General features: G+C 50.3%; 1 protein-coding gene across 2 annotated transcripts; it reads right to left on the bottom strand.

Moving 5' to 3' along the window:
* Positions 1-5735: 5735 nt before the first annotated feature.
* TMEM52 (transmembrane protein 52) lies at positions 5736-9593 on the bottom strand. 2 transcript variants are annotated; one of them, XM_038160083.1, is made up of 4 exons: positions 9356-9593; positions 8558-8666; positions 7150-7319; positions 5736-6811 (listed from the first exon to the last, which is right to left on the bottom strand). In XM_038160083.1, exons 2-4 carry the CDS (start codon positions 8587-8589, stop codon positions 6501-6503), a joined length of 513 nt encoding a protein of 170 aa, XP_038016011.1. In that variant the 5' UTR covers positions 8590-8666; positions 9356-9593; the 3' UTR covers positions 5736-6500. The 2 variants fall into 2 exon arrangements, with proteins under 2 accessions (XP_038016011.1, XP_038016010.1); XM_038160082.1 differs by having other exon boundaries at positions 8558-8602; positions 9356-9590.
* Between the last annotated feature and the right edge of the window lie 2825 nt (positions 9594-12418).

The raw sequence follows: 12418 nt of genomic DNA on the forward strand, positions 1-12418 counted from the left end.
GATATGTTGGGAAATCAAGAGGTAGGAATCAATGAGAAACTTTGAATTTTAGTTACAATTATTCTGGCATAGCACTGAGCAGTGAGCTTGCAGCATGTCTAGCTACAATTCCCTTAATGTTTTTCATCAATAACCATTTTGATTGAAACCTGGGGCAGCAAGGCCAAGCTCTGATGAAACATGGTTTTCTTGTTGGTGACAATGTGATAAACTAGAGAAAGGAAGGGAAATCTCTCTTCCTTCTCTGGCCTGGAAAAGCATTATTCCTTGTGTTCCTTTTTTAAATCCAGGCAATTTCCTGTGCCTCTAAAGCCTGGTCTCCCAAAGGAGGGGTATTTCTGTAGCACCTTCCCCCCCAAAGCCCTGTGCAAAGCAGGAGCAAGGTTGCATTTATTGCTCCTGTTCCAGCAGCTCATCCATTTTGAATAAACAGTTGGCGTAGAGCAGAGGAGAGAGGGGAGATTCATCTTCCTCTGATTTCACCTTGGCACTCCCCTTCCCGTGGGGCCGCACCGAGGTGGCCGCGCTGAGGTGGCCGCTGTCACAGCTCGTGGTGTCACACGCTCCCTGGCTGTGTGAGGTGATGCAATGGCAGTGCCAGCCCTGCAATCACCCTGTGCCCAGGTGGCACCGCCGCCAGCCAGCGCAGAGGCACGGGGACAGGCATCCACGGGGGACTTCACGCTCTGCTTTCTGCAGCTCCTTACTGCACAGCCAGGAGAAACCCATTAAACAGCACACTGGAATTCAGGGAAATTCCTGGACGATTTAGACAAGTTGGAGAAAAGATGGAGTTAAATATTTGGATGATTAAGGCATCGAAGCGTCTGACGTACGAGGGGAGGATGAGCAAGCTGGGAGTCTTTGGCCTCAGGATGAGGTGGTGCAGGAGGGATCTATAAATGTGTATAAATACCTGGGGGGAAAGGATAAAGAAGACAGAGGCAGACTTTTCTCGCTGGGCACCAGCTTGCACAGTAAGAAGCAGTAGGAGCAATCCCAAATACAGAAAATTCCACTCCAACAGTCCAAAACTTCCTATTTTCACTGTAAGGGGGGTCAGACAGTAGAACAGGTGGCCCAGAGGGGCAGTGAGATCTGCATCCTTGGGGAATTCTGAGGCACAGTGGGCAGGGCCAGCTGCTCTGGCTGGCCCCACAGAGCAGCTGGACTAGGGGATGTCCAAAGGTCCCTTCCAACCTCTGGATCCTAGAATCGTTTACCCATGGGAAATAGAGGCAGAGACATTCAAACCTATCTAGGTGCCCAGGATATCTGTGGTAGAGCTGAGTCTGTCACACTCCAGGATGTTTCTTGATTGAGAGATAACCCTACTCATTATCACCGATTTTTTCCTCATTATTACAGTGGAAAATAACCCAACATACGCTTTTTTATTTCCCAGATGTCCCGAGCCATTTGAATGTCAGTATTTTACAGCAGGTACTGTGGGCCTTTTATCAAGAGGGGAAGGTGTGTGCGCGAAATAAGTAAGGAATACAAGCATACCACGGTTTTTTCCTCCAAATAATCGCACTAAGTGTGATTGCTGCTGTGTGTGTTGGCCTTGCAGTCTGCCCAGCCGACCTTCACCGGGGCCACTCCGGCTCACTTCCCCCATCTGCTGGGAGCAGGCAGCTCAGCCAAGGGCGGAGGAAACGTTCTCCAAACACACACGGAGTGTTTATTTTTATGGCCGTCTGCTTTGCCGGCTAATCACAGCTCGATTGCCTTCAAACCCAGCTGGAGTGACCTTACGTGCGGGGCAGAGCAGCTTCTCCCACCTTCAGCACGGCGGCCCGGGCTCTGTGACAGCTGCCTGGCAGGGTTTCTGGGGAGAGAAACCTTTCCAGCCCATGGAGGTGACAAACCTCGCCTCTCTCCCCCAGCTAGGAATGTCGTGATGAGGCGCCTGCAGTCCAGGGCTGTTTCTAAATCTCACACTTTGCCCGAGTTTCTTCTCCAGATTCCCCTTAAGAGGGGGAGGGAGTGGGGAGGATTTTTCCTGCACTTCATGTCCCACACAAAGTTCATCATGCTCTGACTGTACCTGTATTTCAGTGTGACAGCGCAGCCCACGCTCAGTGTATTCATCCTCCAAGTTCTGTGCAAGAAAAGGCAGGGCTAAGTCCCTGTTCTACAGCCCAGTGTCATGTGGGAAGCCTGTGGCAGAAAAGTCACCAAAGTGGGTTCCCAGGTCAGTACTTGGACCTTGGGACTGCACTTCCTCACTTGTGGAGGAAGTAGTTATGCCATAAACTCCCAGAATGGTAAGGAAAAAAAAAATGCACAAATAAGAGCTCGACATCAGGCTCTTCTCTTTTGTTTCATTTTTGAGCTACTTGGGAAAGCAGGGTAAAAAAATGAGTAAAAATCAAGCACTTTCATACAGATTCAGGTTTGCAGATTCATTTCTAGGTTTGAAATAGAAATTGATTTTCTCCTTTCACCGAGTGCCCAAGGTGAGTTTTGTTATTTAAAAAAAATTGAAATATCTTTGAAAGTCTGCATTCTTTTCTACAGGCCTCTTTTTCCTTCCAGTAAGATAAAAAGAGAGCAGCTCTGGCATTTTATATTCTAAATTCTGACTGACCAGAACAAAATGTTTTCCCAGCAATGTGGGTTTGCACCTAAGCCTTTTTTGTGCATTGAGTTTGACCTTAGGATGTAGAATTTCATAAAACATTTATTGTCTTCTCCAGTTTTTAGAGCACAATTCCCCTGTGATACTTTGTTTTCATCGTCTGCTCTGAAAAGGATCCCAAGGCTTCTCTCACGGTTTGAATTTTAATTGTGGGTGAAGGAAGGAACCTCTGCTACTTGCAGCAAAATTAGTCAGTGTCTCCCTAAGCAAAAGGAGTTCTAACAGGTAAAGAGGATTAGGGTCAGAACCAGGAGACAGCCCAGAGTATGGAGAGTGGTTGTGGCAGAGATATTTTGTTCCATAAATGAGCAGGTTTTGCTCGTGTCCCAGTGTCCCACTCACCCATACTGGCAGTGATCCTTTTCCCTCAGAAACTGCAGCTGATAAAGACAAAATGAGTTCGGAAACAAAGCAACCAAACCTGAGCTGCTTGAGGCAGACAAAGGCAACTGCAAGGCAAACAAAGAAATGGTTTTTTCTCTGACTTTCCTGTATCCAGACCCCAGTGATGGCTCAGTCTGGATGCTGCAGGTTTACCACTAAATACTCTCCAAAGATTATAATGCATCAATTATCAAAGCCAGTCTAGAGGTACCACTTTACTTAGATTGTTAACGAGCTTGGCTATAAAGGGATTTGCAGCCTGAGTTTCATGACAGAGCCAAGGTATAATTTGCTCTGGGCTATAAAGCCCATGAATTATTGAGAAAATTTACTTCCATGGCTGCATTTTCTTTCTGAGCACAAGTGCTCGTGCTGAGTGCATGCGTGAGAGGAGAGACAGTGATGGAGGCTCCAGCCCCAGCAGTCCATCTCCCCAGCACAGACTCTTTCACACAGCCAGCAAAGAACAGCGGAAAATAACTGACAAAATGATCATTTTGAACAAATGGGAGAAGAAAAATTGCATGCTGAACAGTGCCAAACTGAGGACCAAATAGAAACCACAATTAAAAATGCACTTTGGGTAATTACAGAGAGGGGCTTTTCCCTTAGAGATGTCACAAAGCTTGTGTGGATATAATCAGACTTGAATAGATCTAGTGATGGTGAAAACCACCAGCCTGACAAATCAGAATTCTGAGATCCTGCATCAGGCCAAGCCTATACCCTGCTGTGGGACCAACCTCCCCCCTGGTGTTCTTTTTGAAACTGCTTTCTTCTGGAGGCGAGGCTTTGGAATCACAAATTCCAAATCCATGTCTTGCTTCCCCTCCTTCCACTCTGCACACCCAGCTAATAACTTCTGAATCCACTGACCAATTTCAAGCAAAGTGATAGAGAACTGTAGGTTTCGAAAATGTGAAGTTCTGCCTGTGCCATGAAACAGAAGCTGTGTAGAGATGTGAGATCTCTTCAACCCTCCATTGCAAGAAGGACTCCAGCATGGCACCACCCTTAGCAGGCTCTGGAGAAGGCCAGTCACAAGAAAGACCTTCATAATTTCCTGGCTGTGAAGGTTACACAGCAAACTGAGCTGCTTTTGTGTGCAGAGGGAAGTCTGTGTTCCTGAGGGCTGATGGGGCAGTGGTTGCTGTTAACAATTTCTGAATCAATGAACCATGAACCGCGTTACAAGGCAAGAGCTTGGGCAAAACACAAGATTTTTCTTTAGGGGCTAGAAAGGAAATACCAGGTTATGCCCTTATTCTTAGGAACTCAAGGCATTTGGGGTTTTCTTGGGGTTCTGCATCTCCTGTGAGCAAACAGAAGGGAGCTGGCAGCCTGGCAGGTCCCGTGCCAGGGCACGAGGGGCAGGGCAGGGAACTGGAGCCGCGGCGATGGTTGCCCTGCTCCGGCTGCCAGCCCGCTCCCTGCCCGAGCCGCTGCTCAGCGAGAAGGGAGGGACTGCCCTCTTGTGACAGTCACGATTCTCTCACTCGCCTGCCTTTGAATTCCCGTCTCTGTTTGTGAGTGAGCGCTCAGCCATTTCCCTCCAGCACTAATTCCTTCTTCGGAAGGGCAGAGGCTTCGTTCTGAGTGCCGTGGAAAAGCTCAATAAATAAAAATACATCTGCTGCATTTATGACTTGGAGACATCCAGGACTGGGCATATACTGCCCTTCCAGCCTGAGACATCCAAACAGTTACCCTGGCTCATGCCCAGCCTCCATCTTGACACAGATAAGGACAGCAGGAGAAAGAGTAAAACAGCAGAAATATAATGAAGGATGACAGAGAGGAGACACAAGAGAAGCAGATTTGTTGCACCAGTCAACCCTCATAGTAAGTTACATGCAAGTTAAATATAGAAGCGACCCTTCCCTGGGGAGCCAGACTCATGGACAGCTCACACACATGACTCTGCAGCAGCATCCCGGGCCTGTGCCTGGCAGAGATCTTCATTTTTAAATCATTAGTGCTCATTTCCAGGGCAGTTCTTGCAGTAATGGCTGTCAGAGAATAACAGTCTTCTAAAAGCTGTGCAGGCTTTTGTGCCCACCACTTCTACTGCCTGTTAATGACAGACACCTGAATTTATGCTGCATTCACTAATAGCAGCGAGTGCTCAGGCTGTGCTCGCTGCTCTTACCCAGAGCAATGAGCCACCCTGGCAATTGCTCATGTTCTTAAAGCAGCCAGATTAGCACCTTGCTAAAGTGGATGCAAAGAAAATCACTGCTCAGGAGTGGACAAAATTTGGACCATTTGGAATATGGAAGAGCAAGGGAAAGAGCTGGCATTAAAAACCCTGCCTCTGGAGCCCATATTTTTGTCTGGGCTGCTCCTGCTGTAATCAGCTCCAAGCTCCCAGTTCTGAAATGATGCTCAGCAGTTCTCCCTCTTCAGTACTTCACCAAGAACCATCCCTAAGAGTATTTTCCTTGAACTTATGCCCAGCCTGTACTGTGGTATTTGTGTCTCTGACTTACTCTGACTGGCTCAGCACAAGCATGTTTTGTGTCACCTTGCTCATTGCTGAGCTTGTCCATGTGCTGGACTGGTAAAAGCTGCCAGGAACCTGTGATTTCTCTTTCCTGTGCTGCCTGAGACCCTGACACCTGAGCAGATAACAAAATATAAAGATACCTTTGAAATAGTTGATGAATATTTGAAACACATCAATAACACCAAACCACGTGTGCAGGTGTCTCTTTGGAATTCACGTGTACTTTATCTGGCAAAAAAGAAATAGCAAAGGGAACCCACCCACAAGGCAACACATCTTGAAAATAGAAATGGAAAGATTTATAGAACCTCAAAACAATCCCTTGGGGTCTCATGACCACCACCAGCACAGAAGTGTCATGTCTCATCTGCCTCATTCCCTTTGTGCAGGTGTGAAGCAGCACAAAGCATTCAGTTTCCCTTCCCAGGACATTGCTCTCCTGTCCTGGCATCTTCCTGCTCCTTGAGGAGCGTGAGCCCCTGTGCAGCACTTTGTCCTCAGCAGTTTCCTGGGCAGCTGCTGTTCTCAAAAGAAGAGAAACCACAGAGGCTGTTCAGTGTCACTTGCTGGGATTCCCCCTTCAACTCCAGCTTGGGAAACTTCTGTTCTAGTATAACAGCTTCCTGTTTGTGCTGTTCTGAGTGGGTATTCCCAAGGTGGCAAAATTATCCTAACCTTTTTTATTGCTGGACACAAGGAACAATTTTTTTACCAGAAGATGAACACTCATTCACGTCCCACTTTTACAGGCATTTTTAAACTGCTGCCCTTTTACCTCATTTCATATCCTTGAAGAAGCTTTACCAGGGGATTACAGCAGTCACAGAAAACATTTCTTCTGACAGATCATTACAAGGGCATGAGAAGAAATATCTTTCCATCATAACCTACTTAGAAACCCAAACTCTTCATGTCTTCTTTAACTCTTACAGTCCTTCCCTTACTCTTCTCCCCATCTGAACTGAGTCAGACCTGTGGCTGTTCTTTCGTGGCACCTTCTGAATCTTCTGAATTTGCCTGTGTTGCTGGATCTCTGTTGATTGTGTCAGGTGGGGACTGGCTGGGGTTCAGCCCACGTGGTGTCACCCGTTCAGGGATGTCATCAAGTTTCTGGTTTGTCCGTGCCACTTGCTTTCCCATTTGAACAGCTTCATCATAGGAAGGTGGCAGGTCCATGGCATAGAGGCTGTAAGCTGGAGGGGACACAGTGTTCTTATCCATATCCACAAATACCAAGGGAATCTGCACACTTGGAGGGTACTGCCATGAGCTGTATGCTGTGAAGAAAAAGAATTAAAAATAAAAATTAAACACCTGCATGGGACACTGATACATAAAAGGCGAATCCTGCTTTTTTTTCCAGGAAATTACAGACTTTTGTGTTTTCAGAATGAATGCACTGCATACTAAAGCTGTCCATATAGAGTCACTCCTGGTCTTCAGTGTCACACTGTCACCCTGATCCCTCCCTTCACCTCTCGTGCCCACCCTGTGGGGCTGGAAGTTGTTCTGGGAGCTCACTGGGAATTCCTGTTCCTGCAGGGGCTGGACACAGAGCTCCAGGCACAGCTGAGGAGCAGTGCTCCGTGGAGCAGGTGGCTCCCAGGATACTCACAGGTCACTGTGCTGTGGGCAGTGCTGTCACTGTCGATGCCAATCACTGTCAGGTCACAGGGGTGCCGAGGGAAGGTCTCCACTGGAAGCCTTTTCTTCCGGCAGCAGAATTTGACACAGCTCGCTGAGACCCCACAGAGCAGGAGCAGGAACACCATCAGCAAGATCAGCCTGAAAGAGGGGGGGAACACCTCCATTCCACTGCTTGTGTTTTACTGCTTCTAAACCAGAATATCATTCACTCAAAGTGCTTGGCAGACAGGCCAAGCCTCCTTGCTTTAGTTCTGAATGGGTGCTGGGTCCTGGATGAGAAGGTCGGATCACAAACACTCCATCATGAGGTGAAGAACTGCTGCCCATAAGTACAACCCGTTCTGGCTCACAGGTGCTGTAACATTTCACTATTTTGGGTTATTTTCAGCTTCTGTGCAGGGAGAATGGCTCTGCTTTCCACAGCAAGAGAGGGTTTGTACTTGGAGGGAAATACAAGCATGAACTTCCACAAGTCTGGGGCCTCACTTTATAAATGAGCATAGAAATGATATTATATTAAATTATATTTATCCCTTGAAAACATAACTCTATCTCTAGCTATTGCTTGAGGAAGTTTATAATTGAACAATTTACAGTGTACCTAGGCTGATATGCCTGTGTTTCAGGTTCTCTCCACTGAAACTGCACCTTCCCACCTCTCAGTTTCTCAATCCAACTCCCTCTTCTCGTGGAGGCTTTTAGAAGCCTTCTCAATCTATTTTTGGTAACTGTGTCTTTTTAAAGAGCTCTGTGTACCAACCAAAACTGCTCCAGACTGAAGGAGGTGAAGTAATCAACTCCCTGGGTGTGCTGCCTCCAAAGCCAATGTATGGACAGAGTTCCACTATGAAAACAATGTCAGAGCACCTAAACCACGCGTGAGGTACGAGATGAATCCTGTTGGGAATCCTCTCTCTCGTCCCAGTTCCCCCCTCCCGGCAGGCTGTGCTCAGCTCTGTGCTCGCTGGAGCCCCGAGGGGAAGCTCTCCCTGTCCCTGTCCCCATCCCTGTCCCGTAGAAGGGAGTGAGCCAGGGATGGGGCAGGGCCAGGGCCCAGAAAATCCCTGCTGGAAGCTGCCCTGTGAGAAGAGCCAGCAAGGCTCTGGCTATTTAGGAAGAACAAACAAGCCCTGGAGTTCAACTGCAGAGCACTCAGAAGGGAAAGATGACACAGCCCTCAGTGAATGCTGGTCCCCACCTGACACCCAATCTCCCCTGGCCTCGTCCAGTCCATTCCTCTGAAAGCAGAGAAACCCTTCCCTGATCCTGCCTGAGAAAAGCCTTTCCACTGCCTGCCTTTCCACTGCCTTGCTCCAAGAGCTGCTCATAAAAACTTCCAAATGGTTCTGGGTTAGGAAGATGAAAAGCCAACTTACCAGACATACCACAGACTTGTCCAATCAGACATGTTCTGAGGGCATCTGTGAAGGAAGGCAGATGATTCACTGATTTAAATTGTGCATGTTTGACAGGGAATGCACTTCCCTGGGGAGGAAAAGGGAAAGCACTCGGTGAGAGGATGGAGCAAAACCACTTCAGATTGTTCTTCATGGTTGTGCCATTACTCCAGATGAGAACGTGCAAACAATCCCACCGCAAAAGTTGCTTCTGAATCAAGAAATGTTTTTATTGAGTGGTGCTTTACTCTTGCTTGGGAGAGAGAAGGACTCGTGCAGGATTCCCAAAAAGCCAAATCAGTGTTATTTAAAGGTAGCTGAGATGAGGTGCCTCATACCAGAGGCCTGCCTGAAAATGCTGGTCTGGACAGCTGCCTGTGTCCCCCAGATATCTTAAAGTTATTTTTCCATGCAGCCAGAAATTGCTTTCTTCAGCTCTAGTGCAGTACAAAAGGAGGAGAACAGTTCCTGAGCCATTTCAGCAGGGTTGTGTGTGCTGAACCTCCTGCCCTGGATTTCCTGTGCCAGAACAATGGCTCTGAGCACAGGACAGCCTCTGCCAACCTTCACAAGTGACACCTGGCAGGCGTCTTGGGAGAGAACCGTTCACCTCAGGCTGCAGAACAAGGGCAGCCAAATGAAATTTAAAAGTTGCTGAATGTCTTAGAGGTCAAAAAAGAAGTCGTAAGGGATGGCCATGAGCAAGTCACCGTTCTGGTGTGGGAATGTCGCTTGGTCACGGTGGGAAAGGTTTGGGAACGGGCAGTGGTTACTCACCGGGCAGAGTTCTCACAGTTGTTCCCAGAACAGAGCGATGCCTAGGGAAGGGGGGAGCCCGGGGTGGGATCAGCAGGTGGCCAGAGGAGAAGTCCTCGTCTCCCTGCTGCATGTGCTCGGGAGGCTCCGGGCTGCGGGCGAGCGTCCGTGAGCCCCCGGGGAGCCACCGCCGCCGCCTCAAGGACACGCGGCTGAAAGGGGACACCGAGCCCTGGGGCCAGCCCGTGCTGGGCAGCGCAATAAATAACCGGCATCGTGCCCGGGGGGGCAGAGCCGCGGCGGGCAGGGCACGGCAGGAGCGGGCAGCACCGCCCAATAAATAACCGGCATCGTCCCCGGGGGAGGCAGAGCCGCGGCGGGCAGGGCACGGCAGGAGCGGGCAGGGCACGGCACGGCAGGAGCGGGCAGGGCACGGCAGGGCAGGAGCGGGCAGGGCAGGGCACGGCAGGAGCGGGCAGGGCACGGCACGGCAGGAGCGGGCAGGGCAGGGCACGGCAGGAGCGGGCAGGGCAGGGCACGGCAGGAGCGGGCAGGGCACGGCACGGCAGGAGCGGGCAGGGCACGGCAGGGCAGGAGCGGGCACGGCACGGCAGGAGCGGGCAGGGCACGGCAGGGCAGGAGCGGGCAGCACCGCCCCGCCCGGGCCCGCGGCCCCGCTGCCTCCGCCCGCCCGCGGGAGGGGTCGGGGCCGGGCGGGGCAGAGCGGCCCGGCTGCCCCCGGCGTGCCCCTACCCTGCCCCTGTCTCTGTCCCTGCCTCTTTCCCTGTCCCAGCCCCTGTCCCTGCTCCTGTCCCTGTCCCTATTCCTGTCCCAGCACTTGTCCCTGTCCCTGTCCTTGTCCCTGTCCCTGCCTGTCCGGACCGGGACGTCAGGGAGGGGATGGGGGGAGAGCTCCGCCTGCAGAGATTTCCCCGGAGCGCTCCGGGACTGCGCGCGATGCTCCCACCAGACCAGAACCCCTCAGGTGCTCCCACCAGACCAGAACCCCTCAGGTGCTCCCACCAGACCAGAACCCCTCAGGTGCTCCCACCAGACCAGAACCCCTCAGGTGCTCCCACCAGACCAGAACCCCTCAGGTGCTCTCACCAGACCAGAACCCCTCAGGTGCGCAGCTGGACACACCCCTGAGCCTCTGCTGTGTCACAGGGACTTGAAGGAGAAACAAAGGAATGAGAAACCCGGTATGAAATAGATGAGTCAGAAACAAATGTTTAGAAGAGCAGATAATTCCCCCTTGTAAAACCAGCCTTGTCAAAGCACATGAAACACGACTGGAAAGGTATTGACAGCTCTTAGGATCGCTGTGCTCCAGGCTATTTCACTGCGTCGAACGTTTCAAAAGTAGAAATTCCTTATCTCCATCCACGTGCCTTTGTTGTATTCCCCTCCCTGTCCAGCTGAGGACGGCTGATGGAGTGGCTTTGGTGGCATCCGGTGTCCCCTCAGGGCCAGCCCAGCACAATCCCGGGGGCAGCCACCCCATGGGGAGCACCAATGGACACAATGCCTGGGAAGCACCAGGAGATCTTCCCTACTTTTGATTCCTAGAGCTGAAGGCTGGTGTTTCCAGGCTCAGCAATGCATGTGACAAAGTGACCGCAGTGTTCTCCTGCAGCACTGCTCAGGGTCATGGGGCCATTGCTCATTAGGGAAAGCTGTGCTCATCCGTGTGAAGCAATCGCTGGAGTCACTTCTGGAGAAGCAGAACATGAATTAATAAATGTGTATGACACCAGTGCTTACTCTCCCACTCTCTGCTTTACAAATGAGCTGGGTTTGCCCTTAAGGTTTATTAAGATCATACATGGGGGTGTGAATTGCTCATTAAACCAGAACTGCATCAGTGCCATGAAGTTCATGTTTGCTTTTAGATCCAAATCTGAAAGCACGAGTTTGTTTCCAGGGACCCAAGGGTGGTCACAGTTGCAAAACTCAGTTTGAAAGCAGAATGGTCACAAGTGCAGTTAGAGGAGCAGAAAACTTCCATTTCCAGGAAATGAAGAAATACTTCTGAGGTTACATTTTCCATATTGTCCTCACATCAACAGCTCCACTCCTACTGGAATCCTGTGATATGGGAACAGAAACCCCAGGTTCCATGTTTAGAGTCCCCTGGCAGTTTTAATGCCCAGTGTGCTACGACTGTGCATACCCCACTCTGGAAGCCCAGAACTGAACAGGGTTGGTGCCTTTCCAGGAGATGAACTTGCAGGAGCTGTGCTGAGCTTCTGCTGGGCACTGGGAGTTGGCACTGATCCATGCCAGGAGAACACACCAGCACCGGCAGCTCTCTGTGCCCAGGGAATTGCCCACAGACCCACCACCCCTGGATCAGCTCCGTGTGTCTGAATTAGCAGGGAATTGTTTCCATCTTCAGTTGTCCCAGTCAATGTTCTGTTCACTGGAGAAATATCAAGAAGCTGTTGCACACAACGCACATTGTACATGAGAATGGTGTGGGTAGGAGCACCCTCACAGAATTCCTACATTTTCAGTAACTGAAGGTGTGCATCTCTGACCACTGCAGGTTTGCATCACGATGATTCTCATGGTGGTAGCTCTCAGTGGAATGGCAGTGGAACATCAGGGCTGCATTTGGCAGACACAGTAACCGTGCTTTTACTTTTGGAGCTGTAGTGGTGTCCCAGGTGAAGCAGCACAGTCTGCACACGTTCCCAGTGGCTCTGCTTTGCCACATCAGGTGATTTGTTTTCCCTTCCACATCAGCCTGTGTCTCTCATTGCCCGAGCGCTGCCCCACGTGAGAGCTGGCACTTCACCCTCCGTGTCCCCAAAGAGCAAAGCAACCCAAGAGAGGGAACCCCAATCCTGAGCAGCCACTGTGCCCCCAAGAAGTCAAACAGGATCACTTTTGAGGCCAAGCTAAAATGCCAGGCTTTTCTCTTCTGAAAGGGACTAAAACCTGCTCAGATTTCCGTAAGTGCTTTACAGAACGTCAGCTGGAGTTTACAGGGAGAGTTTACTTTATTTTCAGTCCTCCAGAAATAACCACCTGTTCCTGTTATCCTGGTCCAACCCTCCCCCGAGAGAACAAACACATACT

Source organism: Motacilla alba, chromosome 21, assembly GCF_015832195.1.
Source record: "Motacilla alba alba isolate MOTALB_02 chromosome 21, Motacilla_alba_V1.0_pri, whole genome shotgun sequence".
Taxonomy (NCBI): Eukaryota; Metazoa; Chordata; class Aves; order Passeriformes; family Motacillidae; genus Motacilla; species Motacilla alba.

Bases quoted from the DNA above. Each gene is read 5' to 3' on its own strand.
- TMEM52 (XM_038160083.1), bottom strand. From the start codon at position 8,589: ATGTCTGATTGGACAAGTCTGTGGTATGTCTG. The intron at 7,320-8,557 runs GTAAGTTGGCTT...CCCCTCTTTCAG, and splicing joins ACAAGTCTGTGGTATGTCTG to GCTGATCTTGCTGATGGTGT. The intron at 6,812-7,149 runs GTGAGTATCCTG...TTTTCTTCACAG, and splicing joins TGCCCACAGCACAGTGACCT to CATACAGCTCATGGCAGTAC.